The 27,425-nt window shown below is 40.0% G+C and overlaps 1 protein-coding gene across 8 annotated transcripts; it reads right to left on the reverse strand.

The window, feature by feature from the left end:
* Positions 1-593: 593 nt before the first annotated feature.
* Positions 594-26,749, reverse strand: ZFP1 (ZFP1 zinc finger protein). Of its 8 annotated transcripts, none has more exons than XM_027620068.2 (5): positions 26,611-26,694; positions 21,606-21,658; positions 20,687-20,745; positions 4,984-5,110; positions 594-3,410 (listed from the first exon to the last, which is right to left on the reverse strand). In XM_027620068.2, exons 3-5 carry the CDS (start codon positions 20,699-20,701, stop codon positions 2,335-2,337), a joined length of 1,218 nt encoding a protein of 405 aa, XP_027475869.1. In that variant the 5' UTR covers positions 20,702-20,745; positions 21,606-21,658; positions 26,611-26,694; the 3' UTR covers positions 594-2,334. The 8 variants fall into 8 exon arrangements, with proteins under 8 accessions (XP_027475869.1, XP_027475865.1, XP_027475868.1 ...); XM_027620064.2 differs by having other exon boundaries at positions 4,984-5,135; XM_027620067.2 differs by lacking the exon at positions 21,606-21,658 and having other exon boundaries at positions 26,611-26,749.
* Positions 26,750-27,425: the final 676 nt, after the last annotated feature.

Genomic DNA, 27,425 nt, shown 5'->3' on the forward strand with positions numbered 1-27,425 from the left:
TTTTTTTTTCCCTGATCTGAATTTCTAGGACCTTGGGAGCAAACAGCTCATGAAAGGACAGTTAACCCAATGGGTTACCTCTGCATTTGTAAAGGTGGGTATGTCTTCTCAAACCATTTGTAATTTGCTGATTTGTAATAACGACCTTGTAAAAATGACTTGATGGGTTTTTGTGTCTCTACTATTTTTTTTTTGTATTAAAGATTTCCTTGTGTGAACAATGAATGTCAAATATGTGTTTTCATGGAGAACAGTGGCTCAAGCATTCCATACAGCTATGAAAGCTGGAGCCTGAGAACAGAAAACAGCCGTTTTAGAGAGAGCCTGCCTTATGTTAGCTAGTGTTAACTATTTAACTTGTGTTATGAGTGAATAATTTGTGTTACGAGTGAGTTATGTTTTAGTATAAATGACTTAATTTAGGGACCAAGGAATGCATGCAACATTTTTCCATTAGACTTAATGGTAATTATATTTTTTGATAGAGAATTTTATTATCCAGGACCATAAAATCATACAAACACATATACTTAGATCTTTATTTTAGAAATGTGTTGTACGCACACAAACCCTCTCTCCCCCCCGCCCCCCCTTCTCGTCTGACCTGGAAACATTTGCGCTTACACATTCTTCTCCATGGAATACCATCCAGCCATGGTATAGTTTTACTGCAGTTTATTCAATCATTCTCTTACTGATGGTTATTCACATTGTTTCCTTTTTTGTCCTTATCAAAAAATACAATATACATTGATAAACATATAATCTTAAGTACTGGCACTTTATCTTTTCTTAGGGATAGATTCCCAGGAGTGAGACTCCTGAAGGGTCTGTGTATCCTTAATGTTGAGAGTCACACTTTACACATTTCTAACAGCAGTGTATGAGATGAATCTTTTCCCCTGCTTCCTTGCTGGTAGTAGACAAGATGACAATTTAGAAAGACAAAGACTTACTGGACTAGAGCTGTTCTGGTAAAACCCGTTCAGAAAGTCACTCACATTCATATATAGTCACAGCACATCAATGACATTCAGAAACAAGGAAGAGAAAGGCCAGTTACAGTTGCCAGTGACAAATCTAGTGTGTGATTTATGACTGATCAGGAGAGAAACGGGAATTTGAAATCAATACTAAGATGGTTTGCCTCTGAGTTATGCAAAAAAAGCTTTTTTTTTTTAGGTTAATTGTTAAACAGATGGAGAGATCACTGAAAAGTCTAACTTCTAAGGTGTTTGTGTACTGAAGTTCCAAAGGGAGACGCTTTTGGTTGACGACCGTGAAACTCAGGCAGTGGAAATGCGTCCCTTAAACAGAATGTGGGCAAAAACGCGTTTCTAAAGTGTGTTGTGCACATGGACATTTTAAAAGGCAGTAAGACATTTACTGACAGTTTAAATTTTTTCTCTAAAGTCTCTAAAATGTAACATTTGTGAACCACATACACATCCTACTTTTTCGTAAGACAATTTATAAAATATTGAGAAATAGGGAAACACAAAAATAAAAGTACAAGTAGTTTCTGGGTTACACACTGTGTTGAAAGACATGCACTTGTATGTAAACAGCCCACTGCAAAACAACTGTGCGCTAGAGACAGGGCCTCTTCAGCTGGGGCATGCACGGAGTGCCGGCCCACAGTGCTCTTGCACTCTCAAAATCCCCTCTTAATTATGGCTCATTTACATATTGATGTGATTAGCAACCCCAAAAGCAAGTTAAAACTTCAACATTGTCTTCTGTTTATTGAAGAGGCAGCAGAATAACGATGGTCAGACCGACTCTCTATGCCAGCGAGCAGTAGGAGAAAACACAGGCCGTTTGCCACGGAAACTGTTACCTATTTCATGTGGAATGCATACTGGCTCGGAAAGGTACTAAAAACACGCTATGTTTAGCATGGAAAATCTTATTCGTATCCCAACTGTCAGAGGACAAGAATTTCAAACTCCCAGTGACTGTGTTAAATTTACATGTGTCGATCTAAGGATCACACGTAACCACTAAATTCCTAAGGGATTGATCCTTTATGCTGCTGACCAGAACATTTCATTCTTGAGTAACTCAAGATTTGTAAAAGCTCACTGTAATACAACTAATAAGCATGTCTATTTACAATTGGATATATGCTGATATATATTCTTTAGCTGAGCATCATATCTAACTTTGGGTATAACACTCTTCTGAGGGGACCCTGTTTTTACATGTTTTTTGATGTGATGGATTGTATCTCACTATGAATTTCCATGTTCCTTCAGTACCTTCGTGTGGTTTCTCCCCCATGGTCAAGGGTTGGGGTGGAAGGGCTTTCCACGGTCCTGGCTGGCTGCATTCTCAGGGCTTTTCCCCCAGGTGAACTCTCTGATGGACACTGAGCCGGGATTTCCTGCTGAAGGCCTTCCCGCATTCAGAACACTCGTATGGTTTCTCTCCCGTATGGATTCGCAAATGCAATCTAAGGGTTGACCTCTGGCTGAATGTCTTGCCACATTCGGTACATTCATAGGGTTTCTCCCCGGTATGAGTTCTCATGTGTATGATGAGCTGGGAGTTCTGGATGAAGGACTTACCACATTCACTGCACTCATAGCGTTTCTCCCCTGTGTGAATTTTCTGATGTATAATGAGGTTGGATTTCTTGAAGAAGGTTTTTGCGCATTCATTACACTCATAGGGTCGTTCTCCCGTATGAATTCTCTGGTGTGTAGTAAGTTCAAATTTCTGGGCAAATGTCTTGCCGCAATCGCTGCATTCATAGGGCTTCTTCTCCATATGTGCTCTCTGGTGTACGATGAGGTTTGACTGGTGGGTGAAAGCTTTTCCACATTCAATACATTCAAAGGGTTTCTCCCCCGTATGAATTCTTTGATGTTTAATGAGGTTTGCTTTATGGGAGAAGGTTTTCTTACATACATTACATTCATAAGGTTTTTCTCCAGTGTGTATTCTCTTGTGACTAATGAGGAGTGACTTAAAGGAGAAAGCTTTGTCACAGTAATTACAAATAAAAGGTTGTACCAAATTTCTTATTTTCTGATGTTTAAAAATGGCTTCTTTAAAGACTTTTCCACTTTTGTTATATTCAGAGTATTCTAATCCATTATGGGTTTTCTCTTGCTTCAGATAGAGGAGTGCTTTTCCAAATCCGTTACACTCATCAGCTCTCTTTCTTACATAGCTTCTATTACTATTAAGTAAGTCTGAATTCGATTTCAAAGTTTTTTCATATAAGTCGTATTTATAGGGTACTTGCCTTAAAGAAACAAAATCTGTGCTCAGATTAAATGTTTTTCCAAAGAGATTACCTCTTTCCTCAATTGGGGTTTGGTTCTTAAAAATGATAAATGGCCTCGCCTGCTCATCTGGGTTGCTGTGGTCCCTCTCCATCTGGTCGTCAGCTTTCCACACCTCTAGGAAAGAGCACATGAAAAACGCTGTCAGCCCCTTCTCTATAATGTTTGTTAGAGAGTGTGAAGTCTCCACAAATGTTCTATTGTGGGGCTGCCTCTTCATTGCGGGATCCAGTTTTCTAGTATTAAAAAGTCTCCAATGCAAATTTTGCCTAGTTCTTAAACTTTGAAAGAAAAAAAAAAGCCTCTGGCAAAAAAAAGTGGAAACTGACAATGGACGCAAGTGGCATTGCCAGATTACAGAATGGCCCTAAAGGGTAAAATAAGAAAAGGACAGCAGACAGGGCACAAATGATGTGGCAAGTCTGGGGACAAAGGAGATTCAGAATTGTCCTCAAGGACACTGAACAGTCAACATCTTCATCTGCTTGTTTTCTTGGTCTGTGCTAAGGGAAAAAGGCCTAGGCTGATCTGAGCTTAGCAACTACCCCCTAGGCTCTGAATGACCACGTTCTGCTCATTTCTGCCACGCAACTTCCTAAAGCCAATACTTCTCACCGGTCCCCAGAGCTGATCCTATTGTAAAGATCCAAATCTCTAAAGTATGACTTCTGCAAGTGGATGACAAGATCCAGGACTCCCATTTTGTGGGAGATGAAATTAATCCAAGGGTCCAAGATCCTTGAGACAGAATCATTTGTTTCACTACTTTTTTCTACTGAAGTATCTTATTTTTCTCCTAACATGTTTAATTTCTTCTCTAAACCAGTCTTGTCCCTGCTTTCATTTGAAAGAAATCTTAAGGATCAGATTTATCCAACCTTGAGCTAGACCTTTAATAACCTTTATTTTCATCTATGTGGTCCTGGTCATTCCTGACTCTTGTGAGCCTGCTGCCATTTGTGTCTAGGACAAAGCGCCCTTACACTAAAAAAAAAAAAAAAAAAAAAAAAAAAAATTTGTTGTTGGTTTTTATTTTTTTCCCCATACAGCTATTACACGAATTCCATGCCTAAAATATCACAGTCACCATTCTGGCAAACTGACAATACTAATCACAAAGGTTTAAGAAAGGTTAGGCAATGCCAAGTGTGAGGGAAAAATACAAAAGTTAAACAGGAAAAAAGCAGGGACAGACATAATTGGAGGTATGATTCGGAGATCTGAGCAATACCGGTTATATCTGGTCTTGGCCATGGCTAAAGGTTTGGGGACCTGAAAAACTGCTTCTTAAAAAATATTTAAAAATATTTTAACCCACTCATGACCCCTAGGATCTTACTTCCCTTGGCTTGGTTTTCCTTCCCTCTCTTGCCATCTTCCCTAGAAAACTGTGAAATGGCAATTGTTAATATGCTTTCTATACTTCTCCTCCTGTTGCTTGAAAATCACATCTGGTTTGACACTATCAGATAACTTGCTAATGGAACATAGCTCCTAACTGCTTGGACTTCAGAAATCCCCAAAATAAAGAAGATAGAGAGAACTTCAGAGTCTGCACTCTCTCTCAGCTTTAACAACTGAAGCTGAAGGACAAAACCACTCAGTAATTCAGAAACTCAGAATTGCTGGTACGGGAGGAAGTACACAAAAGGTAGGCAAACACTAAGCTACACCCGAAAGAGGTCCTTACCCACTGACAGTAAGTTGCTATAATTCTCCAGCATCACATCCATGTAGAGGATCCTCTGTGAGGGGTCCAGTTGCTCCCATTCCTCCTGAGTGAAGTCCACAGTCACATCCGTGAATGAAACAGATCCCTGAAATGGCATAGTGCTATTCATTCTGAAATGATCAACATTTGATAATGTAGAAATAATGTGAAAACTTACTCTTACCTTTTATAAAACAGTCATTCACCAGAACACCAACTCTACATCTTCACGGTTTTATGTTTCCAAACTATTTTTAATAATAGTTAAAGCATTTATTTAGATTCCCCTCTACCTCTGACATTATCATATGTGACAGGCATCGAAGATTAATCAAACACTGTTCTCTGAAAATGTGTATAGGGAGATAAATACATAAATAATGCAGTACTGAATGTTACCAGGGTAGAGAGGATGCTTATATAGGTACTTCTGTGGTATCAAACCAGATAGTATTATAGGTACTTCTGTGGTATCAAACCAGATAGTATTAAAGGGTTAATTAATGCTTTAAATATACAAAGGCAGAAGAGGAACTTAAAATTATAAGACAAAATGTCAGGCATATATAGATATCTCTCTACCATATCCAAGCCGTAAAAATGGTAGAAAAGCAAAAATAAACAAGTGGAACTACATCAAACTAAAAAGCTTCTGCACAGAAAGAAAACCATCAACAAAATGAAACGGCAACTTACTGAATGGGATAAAATACTTGCAAATCATCTGATAAGGGGTTAATATCCAAAATATACAAAGAACTCATAGCTCAACAGCAAAACAATCCAATTAAAAAATGGACAGAAGATCTGAACATTTTTCTAAAGCCCTACATATGGCCAACAGGTACATGAGACGATTGCTCAACACATCACTAATCATCTCTGAGAAATGGAAATCAAAACCACAGTGAGGTATTACCTCATACCTGCTGTTATCAAAAAGAGGAATAAATGTTGGCAAGGATGTGTAGAAAAGGGAACCCTTTTGCACTGTTCGTGGAAAGGTAAACTGGTATAGCCACTAAGGAACACAGTATGAAGCTGCCTCAAAAAACAGAACTACCACATGATCCAGCAATTCCACCTCTGAGAATCTGTCCAAAGAAAACAAAAACACTAACTTGAAAAGATACATGCAGGGCGCCTGGGTGGCTCAGATGGTTGTGTCTGCCTTTGGCTCACGCATGATCTCAGGATCATGGAATCGAGCCCCACATCAGGCTCCCTGCTCAGCGGGGAGTCTGCTTCTCCCTCTGCTCATCCCCCCACCCCCGTGCACATACTCTCACTCACAAAAATAAATCTTAAAAAAAAATATGCACTCCCATATATATATATATATATATATGTATATGTTCATTGCAGCCTAATTCACAACAGCCAAGATATAGAAACAACCTACGTGTCCAAGGACTTACGAGTGGAAAAGGAAATGTGGCACATACATACAATGGACTATTATTACTCAGACATAAGAGAAAAGCTGGTCACTTGTGACAACATGGATGGATTTTGAGGGTATCATGTTAAGCAAAATAAGTCAGAGGAAGACAAATACTGTATCATCTCACCTACATGTGGAATCGAAAACAAGCCCAAAACGACCAAGCTCATAGATACAGAGAATAAACTGTTTGCTACAGTGGAGGGTAGGGAGTGGGCAAAATGGGGGAAGGGAGGTCAAAAGGTACGAACTTCCAAGTATAAGACAAGATGTACGAGTGTAATGTGCTGCATGGTGACTAGAGTTAACAATACTGTATTGTATATTCGAAAGTTGCTAAGTTCTCATCACAAGAAAAAAAATTGTAACATGTATGGTGATGGATGTTTACCAGACTCATTGAGGTGATCATTTAGCAATATATACCAGTATCGAATCATTACACTGTACACATGAAATTAATAATCCTGTATGTCACTGTACCTCAAAAGATAAAAAAAAAAAATGTTCACAGTCACATTTTACATTAAGAGCCCAAAGCCCCAAAACAAATGTTCATCAATAGTTTTGTGGGGGGCACCTGGATGGCTCAGTCGTTAAGTGTCTGCCTTGGGCTCAGGTCACGATCCCAGGGTCCTGGGATCGAGCCCCGCATCGGGCCCCTGCTCAGCGGGAAGCCTGCCTCTCCCTCTCCCAATGCTTGTGTTCCCTCTTTCACTGTGTCTCTCTGTGTCAAATAATTAAAATCTTTAAAAAAAATAGATTTTTTTGTGGTATATTAAAACAATTGGGTCCTATAAAGCAATGAAAATGAACTAATTCCAGCTACACAGGGAGGATTTCACAAGAGCTTCAAGAATCCGGGCTAATTTCTATTTCTTGGCCTGAATGGTGGCTATATGGATTTTATTCATCTACATCCACTTGGCTAAACGATAAGTACAGTAAGAACTTCTGCATGGTTGCTAGACCAATGAGGGGGATAAACCTGTGGCACATTACTTTGACTCAAGTTACAATAATTTATTTTTTAAACAAGGTTTTTTTTAAAATTTTATTTGCGAGAGAGAGAGAGTGTGTGTGTGCACGAGACCAAGAGAGCACAAGCAGGCGGAGGGGCAGAGGGAGAGGGAGTAGCAGACTCTGGCTAATGCAGGGCTCGATCCCAGGACCCTGGGATCATGACCTGAGCTGAAGGCAGACGCTTAACCATCTGAGCCACCCAGGCGCCCTCAAGTTAAAATAATTTAGAAATGACTCCACCATCAAATGTGAATATTCTTTTTTCTCACAGTGCTGTTTTCCATACTCTATACAAACAGAAAACCCCAAAAATTGTTGATAAAACACAATTTTGATACCATAGCATTAAAAGGGATGTCAAACATGATTGACTTCAAAGACTTGTCAAGACAGTATAGTTTCCATCTGGAATGAATTTCGTGTTCTGGGGGGAAAAGCCTATGGCCATGAGGAGAGGTGTGCCTAGCATATTTGATATCCAAAGCAGATCATTTTTTAATATCCCTTCCTCACCTCTTCAAACTGTTAGATCTTCCTTGACTTATGACAGGGTTACATCCTGATAAACCCATCATAATGTGAAAATATCGTAAGTTGGAAAATGCATTTAGTACACCTAACCCCCTGAACATCGTAGCCTCGCCTACCTTAAACATGCTCAGAACACTGACATTAGCTGACATGTAAGCAAAATCATCTAATTCAAAGCCTATTTATTTTATAATAAAGTGTTGAATATTTCATGTAATTTATTGAATTCTGTACTGAAAATGATAAACGGACTGGTTGTACGGGTACAGAATGGTTTTAAATGTACTGGCTGTTTACCTTCATGATTGTGTGGCTGACTGGGAACTGTGGTTTCTGCCGCTGCCCAGTATCACAAGAATATCCTACCACATACTGTTAACCCAAGAAAAGTTCAAAATCCAAAGTACAGTTTCTACTGAATGTGTATTGCTTTCACAACACTGTAAAGTAAAAAAAAAAATCCTAAGTTAAACAATCTTATGCTGGGGACTGTCTATACATCTAAACTGTCACCTCCCAATTTACTTTTAAGTACAAGAATCTTCTTTAACCTATTCACATTCTCTCTATTCTGAATCTATGTATCTTTCATCTTCAGTTACGACCTTTGATTCCTTAGGCCTTGGTGATTCTTCCCAACTGTCACTGCCCCTGTAAGATTCCATACCTCCAAAATCTAGATTACACTTGTCACCATCTTTAAAACCCTTGCCCTACTGACTTCTTACCATCTCCCATTCATAACTCCTAGCCTTGGGAAAATAAGAAAAAAATGACATAAAGGTCTGAGTACGACAAATGACCTAGTTATACTGAACAAATCTGCAGGTAGCCTAATCAGCATTATTTCATGACATCTTCGAGAATTCTTTAGCCACTTGGCATGGGAGCAGAGAATACAAGTGGTGGGTCATGCCTGAGAGATCAAGGCCACGGAGGGTCAACAATCCCAGAGCCAACATTTTCCTAGTAGTAAATATTTATTCTTATTATCAGATCACTTCTGAAATTACAATTCGAAAAACAGGATCATTAGGAAATTTCCAAGGGACTAAATTAAGTACTAGGGACACAAAAAGCAAGATCATTCTTCACCCTGATAGGTAAGCTAGAGAACCCCTCAAGTCTTTGCTTTGCTTGTTGTTTCCACTGAAAACCCAATTACAAAAACCTCTTCTTATTTTGTCTCCCCTTATTCTCATCTACTTCACATTCTAAAGCTAACATCATTTTTCTAAATAGCTCTAGTACACGATTACCTTGAGTAGATACAATCATTATCTACTGAAAATTAATAAACAATGATTAGCTCAGTATTCAACATCATTCAAATCTCTTTTCCATCCCTCCTTCCCATGGCTGTCCTCTCTATGCAAAGATCTTTCCAGTAAGATCACATTCTAGATCACTCAGATGTGATCCTTCCATATTCTGAGTCCCTGATCGGTTTTATTTTATTTTTTTTTAAGATTTTATTTATTTATTCATGAAAGACAGAGAGAGAGAGAGAGAGGCAGAGGGAGAAGCAGGCTCCCAAGGAGCAGGGAGCCTGACGTGGGACTCGATCCCAGGACCCTAGGACCATGACCCAAGCCGAAGGCAAACGCTCAACCATCTGAGCCACCCAGCGCCCCCCTGATCGGTTTTAAACCCTGGGGTATTTTGTTTCTATCTCTTGTGGCAGTTTTGCCTTGCTTTCTTTTGTTAAGTGTGTCATATTCCTTCCATTCTCCCCACTAGATGCTAAAATTTTTTAGACCAGAAATTGTACCTTGCTTTTTTTTATATTCCGGTTAGCACAAAGCACATGAGTTTATGTTAGGCACAAAAAAAAAAAAAAAAAAAAATGCTAAATTGAATGGAGTATTCAACTTTGTTTTTCTTTATCTTCTTCTTCCTGAAAAGACATGCTACATAATTCCTATAGCAACATCCTAAGTAGCCAGCCAAAATAATATAGCATCTGTATTGTTCACAAGTCAGATTGTGTAGATTTTGGTAATATGTGCTAAATCCTAATATCTGGCTCATTTTCCTGAGATGTCATGCATGCTCTAGTATGCTTGTCTCTTTATTAAAAATGTTTTTTAGGGCACCTGGGCGGCTCAGTTGGTTATGTGACTACCTTCGGCTCAGGTCATGATGCTGGAGTCCCAGGATCAAGTCCCGCATCGGGCTCCCTGCTCAGCAGGGAGTCTGCTTCTCCCTCTGACCCTCCCCCCTCTCATGTGCTCTCTCTCTCTCGCAAATAAGTAAAATCTTTAAAAAAAATGTTTTTTATTCAGTTTGTAATCTACATGATTCCTAGATCAATTCTGGCTATATTTGTACTTGACAATAAATTTGTATCTAGATACCAGTTTTACTAGTGGTTACTCAGCTTCTCAGCATGAAATAAGTATAAGTGAAACCATCTCCACATTTTCAGCATAATGTAAGTAGAGACATACAATGTGATTCATCATCACCCAGGCATAAGTCATCGGCCACATAACCTCCCACAAAAGAAAGGAACACCACAGAGTAAAATTGAACAGGAAAAAAGAATGTTAGAAAAGATATTTTAAAAATATGTAACTGGATTTAACAGGAGGTCAGACACATCTAAAAAGATGATGAGAAAACTGGATAGGTCAGTAAGGAACCTAGATTGAAATAGACAAAGGATGGGAAACATCAAAAAGACTAAAAGACACCTGGGACAAACTAAAAAGGCCTAATATACTTGCAGTTGGGAGTCCCAGTACAAGAGAAAAAATGCAACTGAAACAATACTTGAAAGAGACAATGGCTTAGAATTTTCCAAAAGAGTTCACACACCAGACCACTGAACACTATCAACCCCAAGAATACAAAGAAAATCACATTTATTTACATCATAAAACTACTAAAAATCCCAGAGAAAAAAGATGCACTGCCTACAAAGGCACAATAAGACAGATAGCTGACTTTTCGACAGAAACAACGTAAGCCAGAAAACAACAGAATATCTTCAAAGTGCTGAATGAATGAATTGGCAAACTTTCTATAAAGGTCCAAGTAGTAAATCTTTTCGATTCTGCAGGCCACATGTAGTCTCAACTACAAGCAATCAAGTCTGCCATTGTACTGTGACAGCAGGCATAGGATATATGTAAACAAATGGGCATGGCTGTGTTCCAATAAAACTTGATTTATGGACACAGAAATATGAATTTCATATAATTTTCATACCATGAAATACTATTATTTTGATTTTTTTCCCAGCCATTAAAAAAACATAGAAAACACTTTTAGCTGTGGGTCATACAAAAAGAAAGCTGAAGGCCATTTGGTTCATGGGCATTAGTTTAACAACCTGATCTAAAATGATGGCTATTAGAGGCGCCTGGGTGGCTCAGTAGGTTAAGCGTCTGCCTTCGGCTCAGGTCCTGATCCCAGTGTCCTGGGATCGAGCCCCATGTCGGGCTCCCTGCTCAGTGGAGAGTCTGCTTCTCCCTCTCCCCCTGTTTGTGCTCTCTCTCTCACTCACTCTCTGTCAAATAGATAAAAATCTTTCAATAAAATAAAATAAAATAATGGCTACTAAATACTAAATGTCAGGTAAGTGTTAGGTAATTTTACTACTATAAAATGATGAGAACCATAAATTAGACAATTAAATCTAACAAGAGTCAGGTGGATGCAAAAAGCATCAGGAAGCAAATAAGTCAGCAAAATATGTTGTTAAAATAAGCACATAGGGGATGTGGGAAGGAGGTGTTAAATAATTAGCTGAAACTAATTTTTGGACCAGCAATCTGGGAGTTGTAGCAGAGAGAAAGTATTGTGTGTGTATGGAAAATATAAATTGTAATTAACTTCTTAAACTTTGTTTAAAATATAAGCACCAAAGGAGTAAGCTAACCTTTTTTTTTTTTTTTAAGATTTTATTTATTTATTTGAGAGAGAGAATGAGAGAGAGAGAGAGAGCACATGAGAGGAGGGAGGGTCAGAGGGAGAAGCAGACTCCCTGCCGAGCAGGGAGCCTGATGTGGGACTCGATCCCGGGACTCCAGGATCATGACCTGAGCCGAAGGCAGTCGCTTAACCAACTGAGCCACCCAGGCGCCCAAGCTAAACCTTTAAAAGAATGGAAATAGGGGCACCTGGGTGGCTCAGTCACTTAAGCGTCTGACTCTTGGTTTCGGCTCAGGTCATGATCTGAGGGGCCTGAGATCAAGTCCTGCACTGGGCTTCACACAGAGTCTGCTTGAAATGCTCTCCTTCTCCCTCTGTCCTTCCCCCACTCTCTCTCTAAAATAAATAAATACATAAAATCTTAAAATATATATATATATTTTTTAAGATTTTATTTATTTGTCAGAGAGAGAGAAAGAGCGCACAAGCAGGAGGAGCGGCAGGCAGAGGGAGACGCAGGCTCCCCGCCAAGCAAGGAGCCCGATGTGGACTTGATCCCAGGACACTGGGATCATGACCAGAGCTGAAGGCAGAAGCTTAACCAACTGAGCCACCCAGGCATCCCAAAATGGAAATGTATTTTGACAGACAAGTAGAGGAAGAAAAGTGCTACAAGTGTCAAGAGGAAGAAAATCAGTAATCAAAATAAAAATAGAATAAACATTTAATAAAAGGTTAAGATCCTCAGAGTAGTTTTGTTTTTAAAGGTTTATTTATTTTAGAGGTGGCAGGGGCAGAGGGAGACGGAAAGGGAAACTTAAGTAGGCTCCACACAGTGCAGAGCCCTACATGGGGCTTGATCTCATGACTCTGAGATCATGACCTGAGCTGAAATCAAGAGTCAGATGTATGACACTTAACCAACTCTGCCACCCAGATGCCCCCAGATAATTAAAAAAACCCCAAAAAACCACATACTTTTTACAAGAGGCAAACTTAAATAGCAAAGCTTCAAAACAAAAGGCACACAAAAGCTGGCACAGGAACATCAATAATTAAAATATTAGTGAAAACAGAATTCCAAAAATACATATATGCCACAAACCCCAAATTCTATAAATTCTATATTAATTAATGCATACAAAAGTATGGAAAAAAAGAGAGAAGTGGATATACCCGCACAAAACTTATAATACTGGCTACCTCTAAAGTGAGGAGACAAGCTTTAATGGTCAAGAGGATTTTAGCATTGAATAAGGTGACTTAATACCTGGAGTAACAAGAGCCTGCTAGGGAGATCAGAACCATGATAATGAGAAAGACTAAGAGAATTCAATAGAAACTGTGTAACATGAAGACAAAAACTTACATATATATATATATACATGGCATATACAGGACACCTATCTATCTATATATACATAGTCTATCTCCCTAGTGTGTGTGTGCATGCGTGTATATATATTATATATACCTACAGTACGGAAGCAAATAAACCAAGATGTTAAGTCTTAACTACTGGATACTGTAATAGGTTGATAGTTATTAGGTTGAGCCATATTGAAATTGATGCCATTCAACTGTTGTGACATACAAATATTGCACTTTCATATAGCTCAACCCTAATACAATTTTATTTGTATTTCTCTGCATTTTCACACTTGACAAAACCAAACAAAATAAGGTGAGAAAAAGTACATTATGAACTATCATGCAAACAGAATTAAAAAACAAATCATCAGAAAATTTTAAAACACTGGGTACAAAGAGAAAAGCCTACAAGTTTCCGGAGAGAAGTGAAAGATCACATTCTGGGAGGAGAAAGGCCTTTGGACTTCATGCCTACAACAGTGAAAAGCAATCACTTTAAAATTCTGAGAGAGGGGCGCCTGGGTGGCTCAGTCATTAAGTGTCTGCCTTCGGCTCAGGTCATGATCCTGGGGTCCTGGGATCGAGCCCTGCATCAGGCTCCTGGCTCAGCGGGGAGCCTGCTTCTCCCTCTCCCTCTGCTCATGCTCTCTCTTTCAAATAAATAAATAAAATCTTTAAAAAAATAAAATTCTGAGAGAGAAAAACAATAATAAAAGTTGGACTAATATATAAAATAATTTGCAGGCACTGAAGACCAACCATCGCAGGGCTACAATTATTGCAAGAACAGTGAACATAAGGGGAGCACAATGATAAAAATGCTGAAAAAAAAAATATCAATCTTGAATTCTATACACAGCAAAAATGTCCCTAACGGTATTTTCTCTAAACGGTAGCACAGAAGAACAGAACCCAAGCAGCAAGTGGCACTGTTGCCACACTGAAAAAAATAAAAATTAGCATGTGGGTCTGCAAAGCAACTGAGATTTGGGGGCAAGGTAATGAACATAAAGAAGACATAGAGAAGGGGCTCTAAAATTCTGCATAAAAATTCACTTCAGATCTCTGGGTAGCTCCTAATATGTGCACGTAGGGCAAGCCTCTAGGAGAACTAGTAGATGGCAATAGTTTTGTTCTGCCAGATAGTTACATTATTGGCAAAACACAATTTAACACTCTTTAGAGGGAGTTATGTATTATACATGTGTCCAGCAAATAAACAAAAATTACTAGAAAATATGTGAAAAACCAGAAAAAGCAGTGTTAAGACAAGAAACAAGAGGTGAACAGTCAACAGTATATATTTAGAGATAATCCATGGATTAGAGTTACTACATAAGACTTCAGATTAACTGTAAAGTATTATGTAAAAGAGTACAGAGAGGGGCTCCTGGCTGGCTCAGTCTGTAGAGCATGTGACTCTTGATCTAGGGATCATGAGTTCAAGCTCCATGTTGGGGGAAGAGTTTACTTAGAAAAAAAATACAGAGAAAAAGATGGATAATGTAGACAAAAATATGGGAATATTTCAATAAAGAACTGGAATCTACAAAAGAGAAGCAAATGGACATCACAGAACTGCAAAATGTAGTTTTTAACTGAAATTAAAAACTCACTGTACAGACTTTAATAGCAGACATGACACAGCAGAAGAACTGTGCACTTGAAGGCAGGCCAGTAAGATGGTGTCTGAACTAACACAGAGGAAAAATTGGAGGAAAACTCAAAATACGAAATATGAGGTATGGCCAAAAAGTCTAACGCTTAAAATGCTGAAAGCAAAACCAAAAAAGAGTAAAGTGTAGTCTCACAAGAAGAGGGAAAAAAAAAAAGGGACAGAATATTTGAAGATTAATAGCTGAAAATTTTACAAATATGGTAGATGGCATCAACCACAAATCCAAAAAACTCAATAAAGCCCAAGCAGAATAAATGCAAAGACAATCATACCTAGACACATCATACTCAAACCGGTGAGTGCCAGAGAAAAAGAGAATATCTTAAAAGTAGCCTAAAGAAAAAGATCCCTTTCCTTCAAGAAAAAAAAAAATGAAGACTCATTTCTTAATAGAAATCACAGAAGTGAGACAAAAACAGAATGTCATCTTTAAAGTACTGAAAGAAAGGGCCCCTGGGTGGCTCATATGGTTAAGCGTCTGCCTTTGGCTCTGGTCATCCATGATCCCAGGTCCTAAGATCGAGCCCTGCATCGGGCTCCCTGCTCAGCCGGGGGCCTGCTTCTCCCCCTGCTCATATTCTCTCTCTGTATCTCTGTGTCTCGAATGAATAAATAAAAAAACCTTTAAAAAAATTTTAAAAAAAGTACTGAAAGAAAAAACAAACCCTAGAATTCTATACCCAGGGAAAGTATTTTCAAAATAAAGGTAAAGTAGGGGCGTTGCCTGGGTGGCTCAGATGGTTGGGTGTCTGCCTTTGGCCCGGGTCATGATCTCCAGGTGCTGGGATCAAATCCCATGCTGGGCTCCCTGCTCAGTGGGGAGTCTGCTTCTCCCTCTGCCTCTGCTTCTCCCCTCTGCTTGTATGGTGTGCACTCTCTCTCTCAAATGAATAAATCTTAAAAAAAAGGTAAAATAAAGGCATATATAGAGATAAAAGCTGCAAGAATTCACTGCAATATAATGTATACTGTTTTAGATAATATTGAGGTGGTATAATATTAATTCAGGATGATTAGTAAAGTATATAAGCTGTAATCCCTACAGAAACCACTTAAAAAATACATCACAAAAGCATTAATCATAAAAAGGTAGGTATGGTTATATTTCTATAACCACAGATAAAGAAGGGCATTCCAAAATGATAAAAGGGTAAGTCCATCAGGAAGACAGAACAATCATAAATGCAAATGCATTCAATAACACAGCTTCAAATTACATTAAGCAAAACCAGACAGAACTAAAGCAACAAAGGGACAAATACATATTCATACTATCTATCAATCAAGTACCAAAACAGAATGAAGACATTTTCAGAAATGCAAAGTCTACAAAAACGTATCTCTCACACACCCTTTCTTAAGAAGATACTGGAGAATGTATTCCAGTAAAACAATAGTCACCCAAACAAGACAAAGACATGGGAAGGGGCAAGGAAACGATCAATATCAGAGGTGAAGGAAATCCCTAGGAAAAGTGTGAAAGAGAATGCAGGATGGCAGGGATTCTCTACTGATACCAAACTGCTTGTCATAGAGACCGGAACAGTGTGATTCAAAAGCAGGCATTTTGAAGGCTGTCACAAACAATATGCCTACTGCATTGTACCACCTTTTTAACTTGAGGGCAGAATGCCTGGGTGAACCTGGACCAGATTCTTTTCCATACTTGGTTTGACTTGTTATGAACATGTGCTGATGACAACTCTTTCTCCCCTCCATACCAGTCTGCCTTGGATCAGATGAGGACACTCACTTCTTCTTGTGTTCTGCTTTGATCTACTCCTGGGAGTGGGCAGTTGACCAGTGAGCTAAGAAGCAAAGAATACAGAGCAACCCACTTGCTCTAATTATATTTCTACCAGACATTCAATACCTGATCCACACTTTGACCCTGCCAGATGGCCCAACCATGTGAGCCCTATGTTTCTCATGACCTTGCCAATGACTTCTCCAAATGGGATTTCTGGAAACTCTCAAAAAGCTGAAGCCAGACTATGACTCAGACTCTATTCAACTCATCTTCTCCTAGAAACCTTTATCCAACACCAGTAAAATTTCTAGACACAACTAGACTTATGCTTACTTGATCATTTTTGCCATACTGCTCCCCAGTAAGCCTGTATCATTTTAGACTATGACCAATAACGCATGACTGGTTACATCTCTTTAGTTAACATTGGCTAATGTAACTTGAAAAAACAATGATTAACAACCCAAAGGATACAAATGTAGTGATCTGAAGGGGCACCTGCACCCCAATGTTTATAGCAGCAATGTCCACAACAGCCAAACTATGGAAAGAGCCCAGATGTCCATCAAGAGATGAATGGATAAAGAAGATGTGGTATATGTATACAATGGAATATTACTCAGCCACAAAAACCCAAAATTTTACAATATGTAATGATGTGGATGGAACTGGAGGATATTATGCTAAGCGAACTAAGTCAATCAGAGAAAGACAATGATCATATGATTTCACTCATATGTGGAATTTAAGAAACAAAACAGAGGATCATAGGGAAAGGGAGGGAAAAATAAAATAAAATGAAATCAGAGAGGGAGACAAACCATAAGAGACTCATAACTATGAGAAACAAAATGAGGGTTGCTGGAGGGGAGGTGGGTGGGGGAATGGGGTAACTGGGTAATGGGCATTAAGGAGGACACATGATGTTATGAGCACTGGATGTTATACACAATGATGAATCACTGAACTCTACCTCTAAAACTGATAATACACTATATGTTAATTAACTGAATTTAAATAAATTTTTTTAAAACCCCCCAAAACAAAAAACACCCAAGTCTTGGCAAAGGGAACACGGGTGCATAAAAGGACATCTTTAGATCTTAATGTCTGGAAGAAAAAGAAAAAAGAACTCCACCAATGAGAAAGAAAATTATGCAAAACAATGTAATATAAATTCCAGTTACAGTTTCTCAAAATTGAATTTTATATTGATTAGGGATATATATAGAAAAGCTGTAAAATCTTTAAAGAAAGCAGGAGAATAATTCACAAAAATATCCAGATAGTGGCTACCTACTAGGAGGACTGAATCATAGAATGTATCATAAGGAACAGAGAATGTTCTATTTCTTTTTTTAATTTTTATTTCATTTGAGAGAGAGCCTGTGTGTGCATGAGGCGGGGGTTGGGCAGAGGGAGAGGGAGAAACAGGCTCCCCACTGAAGAGGGAGCCTGATGTGGAGCTCAATTCCAGGACCCTGCAATCATGCCCTGAGCCAAAGGCAGACGCTTAACTGACTAAGCCACCCAGGCACCTCAGAGAATGTTCTATTTCTTAACTTGGGTATGGTACATGGGTGCCCATTTTATTATTCTTTAAGGCATACATATTTATTATACACATTGTTATAATGTGTATAGAGAGTATTACAACGCTTTAAATACTCCTCTGTATATATGTTACATTACACAATTCTAAAAAAAATGAGGAAACTCTACGTTCTGATATGGAAAGACTTCAGATATGTTATTGAGTGATAAAAATACAAAATCAAGAAAATGAAAAGACAAGCCACAGATAGGGAGAAAATCTTTGCAAAATACATATCTGAAAAAGGACTGGTATCCAAAATATATAAAAGAACTCTTAAAAATCAACAATATGAAAGCAGCCTGAGTTAAAAATGGGCCAAAGACTTTCACGGACACCTCGTCAAAGGAAATATACAGATGGCAAATAAACATATGAAAAGATGCTCAACATCATGTCATAAAGGAATTGCAAATTACAATGAAATACTGCTACACACCTATCGGAACAGCCAAAATCCACAACACTGACAGCACCAAATGCTGGCAAGGATGTGGAGCAACAGGAACTCTCATTCGTCGCTCATGGGAATGCAAAATGGTACAGACACTTTGAAAGACACTTGGGCAGTTTCTTACAAAACTAAACATACCCTTACCATATGATCTAGCAATTACACTCCTTAGTACTTATTCAAGTAAGTTATTTTATCTCCTGCACATGAATGTTTGTAGCTGCTGTCATAACTGTCAAAACTTGGAAGCAACCATTCAATAGGTGAATGGATAAATAAATGATGGTACATCCATATAAAAGAGTATTATTCAGTGGTAAAAAGAAATGATCAAGCCATGAAAAGATATACAGGAACCTCAAATGCATATTTCTAAGTGAAAGAAACTAATGGTTACATACTGTATGATTCCAACTATATGACATTCTGTGAAAGGCAAAACTATGCACACAGTAAAAAGATCAGTGGTTTCCAGGGGCTCAGGGAGAGGGAGGGAAGGATGAACAGATGGAGCACAGGAGATTTTTAGGCCAGGAAACTATTCTAGGAAACTATAGTGGTGGATACTTGTCATATATTTGTCAAAATCCATAGACTGTATAACACCAAGAATGAATCCTAATGTAAACTATACACTTTAGTTAAAGTGTCCATATTTGCTCATGAATTCTTTTTTTTTTTTTTAAGATTTTATTTATTTATTTGACAGAGAGAGACACAGTGAGAGGGAACACAAGCAGGGGGAATGGGAGAGGGAGAAGCAGGCCTTCTGCTGAGCAGGGAGCCTGATGCAGGGCTCAATCCCAGGACCCTGGGATCATGACCTGAGCCGAAGGCAGACGCTTAACCGACTGAGCCACCCAGGCACCCCTGGCTCATGAATTCTAACAGGTATACCACGTTAGTGGAAGCTGCTAATAACAGGGTATTGTGTAGAAGGAGTGAAGGAGTATACGGGAACTCTGTACTTTTTGCTCACATTTCTGTAAACTCAAACTGCTCTAAAAAAATGAAGTCTATTAATTTTTTTTAAAGATTTTATTTATTTATTTGATAGAGAGCGAGAGTGAGAAATACAAGTAGGGGGAGTGTGAGAGGGAGAAGCAGGCTTCCCGCGGAGCAGGGAGCCTGACGCAGGGCTCGATCCCAGGACCCTGGGATCATGACCCGAGCTGAAGGCAGACACTTAACGACTGAGCCACCCAGGTGCCCCGAAGTCTATTAATTAAAAACAAAATAAAACTCATACAGGATGCCTGGGTGGCTCAGGTGGTTAAGCGTGTGCCTTTAGCTTGGGTCATAATCCCGGGGTCCTGGGATGGAGCCCCACATCCGCTCCCTGCTCAGCGGGGAGCCTGCCTCTCCCTCTGCCGCTCCCTCTGATTGTGTTCTCTCACACTCTCAAATAAATAAAAAATCTTTATAAACAAATCAGCATGATTAATATGCTATCTTATAATAACCTATATTTATACTTGTGAAAATATGTACATATAAACTCTGGAAAGCTACTCAAGAAAGGAATGACAGTGGTACTCATGGAGGCTGGGGGAGAATTTAAATACACACCCAGAGATTTACTGAATTCTTTGGCATCATGATAATTTGATTGAAAAAATAAAATACACATAAAACCCTGCATTTGCAGTGAAGAATGCTACATAAAATAACCAGAGACAAACTGATAAACCCACTGTGTGTGGGGATGTTGTCCAAAACACCATCTATATGAAGGTCCATAAAATTTATTCAGACCTAATACCAGAGAACCAAGGAGATGACACTCATACTCAATTCAAAACAACTTGTTTGCTTTTTGGCTGCTGGTACTGATCAAGCATTCTTACTATGTTTTCCTTGAGTTTTACTCATCTATGCCTTTCTATTTCATTCTCTGGGTCCTTATAAACTTCCTCAGATGCACTGAAAAATAAAATTGGGAAAAACAATCAACTCACCTGGGATTTGTTCATTTTTTGCAGTTTTTGGGTGAAGCCTGGGAACTATGAAGGCAGAACTGGAAGACAGAAAAAGGAAGATAGTTATTAATGATTGGACCTGCCTTGGAACCCCTACAATGACTTCTTTACAGAGCCTTACACATCACTTAGGAAAACACCACCTACTGGGATAGTCCCTTGCCTCTTCAGAACGGACAGAAAAGGGGTGCCTGGGTGACTCTGTCAGTTGAGCAGCCGACTCTTGATTTTGGCTCAGGTCCTGATCTCAGGGTCCTGGGATTAAGCCCTGCGTTGGGCTCCATGCTCAGCAGGGAATCTGTTTTCAGATTCTCTCTCTCTCTCTCCCTCTGCCCCTTCCCCTACTCATAGTCTCTCTCTCTCTAAAATAAATCAATTCTTTTTAAAAAGATTTATTTATTTATTTGAGACAGAGAACAAGCCAGAAGGTCAGAGGGAGAGAGAAACTCAAACACACGCCAAGCTGAGCATGGAGCCCGACGTAGGGCTCAATCCCATGACCCTGAGATTACACCCTGAGCCAAAAATCAAGAGTTGGAGGCTTAACCAACTTAGCCAGCCAGGCACACCTAAATAAATCTTTAAAAAAAAGAGAAGGGACAGAAAGGATCATGCTGTCAACATTCACCTTCAGTCAAACATTATGAGATACCAGAAAAGGCAAGACTAAGACAACCCACTATCAAGAGACAAAGCAATCAACACAAGCTTCAGCTGATGAAAATATCAGACAGGGAATTTAAAACAATTATGATTCATCTTTTAAAAATTTTAATGGAAAAAGTGGACAACATGAATAAACAAATGGGAAATTTGAGAAGAGATGGAAACTGCAAAAAAAAAAAAAAAAACTCAAACGGAAAATACAGAAAGCACAGTAACAAAGTTGAAAGAATACCTTCAACAGGTTCAGCAGTGGACTCAATAAAGCTGAGGAAAGTTTCAGTAATTCTAAAGACAAGTCAAAAGAAATTACCCAAAATGAAACACAAAGTAGAATGAAAAATAAATAGATAATCCAGGGGCGCCTGGGTGGCTCAGTCAGTTAAGCGGCTGCCTTCAGCTCAGGTCTGATCCTGGGGTCCTGGGACGGAGGCCCGCATCCAGCTCTCTGCTCAGAGGAGAACCTGCTTCTCCCTCTCCCTCTGCCTGGGGCTGTGCCTACTTGTGCTCTGTCAAATAAATAAATAAAATCTTAAAAAAAAATAGAGAATCAAAAGGCTGTAGTACAGTATCAAACAGCCTAACAAACATGTCATTGGAATCCCAAGAAGATAAGAGAGAATGGAACAGAAGTATTTGAAGACATAATGACTGCGAATTTTAAAAAATAAGGAATGATACCAACTATAGATCCAAGAAGCTCAAATAATTTATCCAAACAGGATAAATACCAAGCCAAATCATACGTAACACATCATATTCAAAACCACTGAAAACTGAGGTTAAAGAGACAGTCTTGAAAGTAGCCAGAGGGAAAACTGACACATTATATAGAGGACCAAGATAAAGAGTCACAGCCAGGAGCACTGGGTGTTATGCACAATGAATCATGGAACACTACATCAAAAACTAATGATGTAATGTATGGTGATTAACATAACAATAAAAATTATTTAAAAAAAAAAAGAGTCACAGCCAATTTTTCATTAGAAACTATACAATCCAGAAGATAATGCACTGACATCTTTAAAGTACTTAAAAAAAGGGGGGCAGGGCACCTGGGTGGCTCAGTTGGTTAAGCGACTGCCTTCGGCTCAGGTCATGATCCTGGAGTCCCAGGATCGAGTCCCGCACTCCCTGCTCAGCAGGGAGTCTGCTTCTCCCTCTGACCCTCCCCCCTTCTCATGTGCTAATAAATAAAATCTTAAAAAAAGGGGGGGTAACTATCAACCCAGTATTCTATACCCAGCAAATATATCCTTCAAAAAATGAAGCTGAAACCAAAACCTTTTTGAACAACCAAAAACAGAGAATTCATTACCAGTAGACTTGTACTACAAGAAATACTTAAAGTAGTTCTTCATGTAGAAGGAATACGATATGAGACAAAAATCTGGATCTACATAAAGAAATAAAGATCTCTGGGAGTAGTTAAAGATGACTCTAAAGGAAACTTTTTTTTTTAAGATTTGATTTATTTATTTGACACAGAGAAAGCACAAGCAGGGGGAGCGGCAGGGAGGAGAGGGAGAAGCAGGCGTCCCACTGAGCAGGGAGCCTGACGCGACCAAATGCAATGCAACGCAATGAGGGGCTCGATCCCAGGGCCCTGGGACCATGACCTGAGCCGAAGTCAGTTGATTCACCAACTGTGCCACCCAAGCGCCCCAAAGAAACTTTTTCTTACTTTTAATCACTCTAAAAGATAACTGATTTGTCAAAAAATAGCAGCAGTTTTGTGGGCTTATGGCATATGTAAAAGTAAAATACATGACAAGAGCACAAAAGATGGGATGATGAAATTGGGAGTATACTGTCATAAGGATCTTATACATAAAGCAATATAATATTACTTAAAGGTCCACTGTGATTAACTCCAGATGTATACTGTAAACTCTAGAGCAACCACAAAAAAAAGTTTTTAAGAGGTATAAATAAGCCAATAGTGGAGAAAAAAAAATGAAATCATAAAAATACCCACTAATCCAAAAGTAGTCAGAAAAAGAGGAAAATAGGAACAAAGAGCAAACAGGACAAGTAGAAAAAACTAGCAAGACAGTAGATTTTAATCAAACCATGCTGATAATTGCTATAAATACACCAAAGAAATGACAGAGGTTGTCAAACTGGAAAAAAAAGCAAGGCCAAAGTCTGTGCTGTTTATAAGCAGTCGGACACATAAAAACATAGCTAGATCAAAAGTAAAAGGACGGAGGCGCCTGGGTGGCTCGGTCTGTGGCTGCCAGGTGTCTGCGTCCGGCTCTCAGCTTTGGCTCAGGCCATGATCTCAGGTGCAGTCTGCTTACCCCTCTCCCTGTGCTTCCCCTCTCCCCACACGTTCTTTCTCTCTCTCCCTCTCTAAAACAAAATCTTAAAAAAAAAAAGTAAAAGGATGAAAAAGATATGCTTTGTAAACACTGATCAAAAGAAAGCTAGAGTGATTATATTAATATAAAACAGAGTAGACTTCAGAATATTACCAGAGACAGTGATATTACATGTCACTGTGATGGACAACACCTGATAAATGTGCCAAAGGACCAGAAGACCTAACAATCCTAAATGCATATGTACCTAACAAAAGAACTTCAAAATACAAGAAGCAAAAGCTGACAGAACAGAAAGAAAAAAATAGATACATTCACAATTATAGTTGGAGACTTCAATACTCTTCTCAGTGACAGAACAGGTAGACAGAAAACCGGTAAGGATACGGAAGAATTGAACCACACTATCAACCACCCTGACCCATTTCGTATCTATAGAAGACTCCACCACCACCAGCACAACAGTCATTAAAGTACGGATTAAAATTTTCTAAGATAGATCACATTCTTGGCCAGAAAACAAACCTCAAGTTTTAAAGAACTGAAATCTGTAACAAGGTATATTCTTTGAAACAGAATTAAACTAGAAATCAATTAATAGAAAGAGATCTGGAAATTCCTTCCTTCCAAATATTTGGAAATTAAACAACAGACTTCTAAATAACCAAGGGGTGAAAAGTCACCAGGAAACCTTAAAAAAACCATAGAACTGAATGGAAATGAAAGCACAACACATCAAAATTTGAGGGATATACCTAAAGTAGTAATATAGCGTTAAACTATTAATTGTATTAACTGTAACTATAAACACTGCATTAGGGACACCTGGGTGGCTCAGTCAGTTAAGCGTCTGTGTTTGGCTCAGGTCATGATCCCGGGGTCCTGGGATCGAGTCCCGTTGGGCTCCTTGCTCAGCAGGGAGACTGCTTCTCCCTCTGCCTGCCACTCCCCGTTTGTGCTCTCTCTCTCTCTGACAAATAAATAAAATCTCGAAAAATAAAAATAAAAAATAAACATTGCATTAAACTATATCAGAAAAGATTTTCATCAATGAACTCAGCTTCCACCTTAAGAAATCAGAAAGAGAAAAGGAAATCAAACCCAAAGCAAACATAAGGAAGGAAATAATAAAGCATAGAGATAAAAAAAAAACTTCAAAACAGAAAAATAACAGAGAAATTCAATAAAACCAAAAGCTGGTTATCTGAAAAGATCAATAACATTGAAAAAACCTCTAGGCAAACTGGCCAAAAGAAAAAAAAAAAGGACACCAATTACCAGTATCAAAAATGATGGAGGAGGGGCGCCTGGGTGGCTCAGTTGGTTAAGCGACTGCCTTCGGCTCAGGTCATGATCTTGGAGTCCCGGGATCGAGTCCCGCATCGGGCTCCCTGCTCGGCAGGGAGTCTGCTTCTCCCTCCGACCCCCTTCCCTCTCGTGCTCTCTCTCTCTCTCATTCTCTCTCAAACAAATAAATAAAATCTTAAAAAAAAAATGATGGAGGAGACACTACTATAGATGCTATAGATATTAAAGAGTTATTCTTTAATAATAAAAATAACTGTTATCTACAATAATTAAGGAGGCGAAAACAAAAAGGAGAAATCCCAAATATACAAAATAAGAACAGTGGAAAATATCAACAAAAACGAGAAAAAAACATGAAATAATGGAAAAATGATTAAGTCTTCAATAGCAATAAAATACGACATAAGAATAAAGTTGAGAGGGGCGCCTGGGTGGCTCAGTCCTTAAGCGTCTGCCTCTGGCTCAGGTCATGGTCCTGGAGTCCCAGGATCCAGTCCCACATCGGGCTCCCTGCTCCGCGGGAAGCCTGCTTCTCCCTCTCCCACTTCCCCTGCTGTGTTCCCTCTCTCTCTCTCTGTCAAATAAATAAATAATATATTAAAAAAATAGAGAAAAATAACAAACTTTTGTAATTAAGGTTATCAAGGGCCTTAATAATGCCAACTTGAACACTGGGAAGGCCTGCAGTTAAGCCCCAACATCATAAAGGAGTCCATTCCCCCTAATTAAATGCAGCCATTAATAGGATCATCATAAAAGTATAGACAGATTTAATACAACCGATTCCAAAGTACAGTGGGAATCATAAGTCAACTTGCATAATCTCAAAGTGGTGAAGGCTTCTGGATGTCGTACAGGGGAAGAGCAGTAAATTCAACGACAGAGAAATTCAAAACGCCTGCATGGCTAAACTACCAGTGAGCAAAATCAAAAGGCAAATGAAAAAACATGTGCCATTCACACATAAGTACTGGCTGGCCGTATGATCTCGGGTATTGCATCCGAGCCTCCGTTTTACCTCCAGTTGCAACTGAGATACAGGGGCGTCACCGGCTAGATGTCAGGATCAGAGGAAGATTTAGCTTTTAAAGGCTTTCGCAAAAAGGTCAGAGCTCTCATTTGGCACGCCGTCGGCATCAGGCAACTCGCGGGGGCTTTCTTGCCTCCCTGCACCTGGCGAGGCTCGGGCACGCAGCACACGGCTTCCGGGCGCCGCCAGGTGTGTCCGGCCCCGCCCCCGGCCTCGCCCCGCGCCCTCGGGGCCTGGTCACGCGCGCGCCCGTGCGGGCTTCCGGACTCGCTCCCGAGCGGCAGGAGACACTTGCGGCCGGTCGGCGGCGCTTCTCCTGACAAAGGGAGGAAGGCGAGCCCTCGCCGCCGCCCTCCCTCGCAGCCGTCTCCGCCCCCGCACGTCCGGCCAGGCGGGCCCCGCTAGCCCCGCGCCGACGACACCGCCGGGCGGCCCCTGACGCCGCCCCGAGGGTCACCGCCGCCTGCGAGTCGCCGAAGTTTGGGCTCCCACCCCGCGCGGATAGGAGCCCATCCCTCATCTCCTTCCCCTCGGCCCTCAAGGCCCGCGGAGCTGCGTGGCAACCCCCCTCATACCTGGAGGGGCACAGCCTCCAGTTGTGGCTCGGTGCCAGGCCGGGTCACGGCGCGGGTCGGTGAAGACGCGCGGAGACCGGGGCCCTGTCACCCACTCACGGCAGGAGGTGGGGGAAGGGCAGCCACCAGCGCGCTCGCAACATTGCACATGCGCAGATGCAAGGGCTGCTCGCCGTCCCAGGGTCCTCTTGAGGGGTGGTTTATAGAACGCCGGGACTACATTTCCCATAAGCCTTTGGGCGTGCCGCTCTGGGGACTCTCTGGAAGGTCTTCTCCTAGTTTGGCGGGTGGCAAGAACCTGACCGAGATAATTCCCGGCGGAGGCGATAATCCCGCGTCTGAACCATTCATTTTCTCCAGAAAGGGTTATGAATTATAACTACCGCTTATCCCCAAATAAAAAACCTGGCCTTTAAAGATTACAAAAAAAAATAAAGATTACATAGGTAATCTATGCTAATTAGAAAATATGTATAAAATAAAAGTAAATGTCACCTATAATTTTTCAAAGATAGGCGTGTGTAACATTAAATTCATACCTTTCTCATTTCTTTAAAAATACAATTGGCCAAGGGTGCCTACCTGGCTCAGTTCCATGGAGAATCTCAGGCTTATGGGTTCAAGCCCCATGTTGGGTGTAGAGATTACTTAAAAATAAAATCTTAAAAAAAAAGTAAAGTAGGGGCACCTGGGTGGCTCAGTCCTTAGTTAAGCGTCTGCCTTCGGCTCAGGTCATGATCCCAGGGTCCTGGGATCGAGCCCTGCTTGGGGCTCCCTGCTCCAAGGGAAGCCTGCTTCTCCCTCTCCCACTCCCC

Source organism: Zalophus californianus, chromosome 17 (assembly GCF_009762305.2).
Source record: "Zalophus californianus isolate mZalCal1 chromosome 17, mZalCal1.pri.v2, whole genome shotgun sequence".
In the NCBI taxonomy this organism is placed as follows: Eukaryota; Metazoa; Chordata; class Mammalia; order Carnivora; family Otariidae; genus Zalophus; species Zalophus californianus.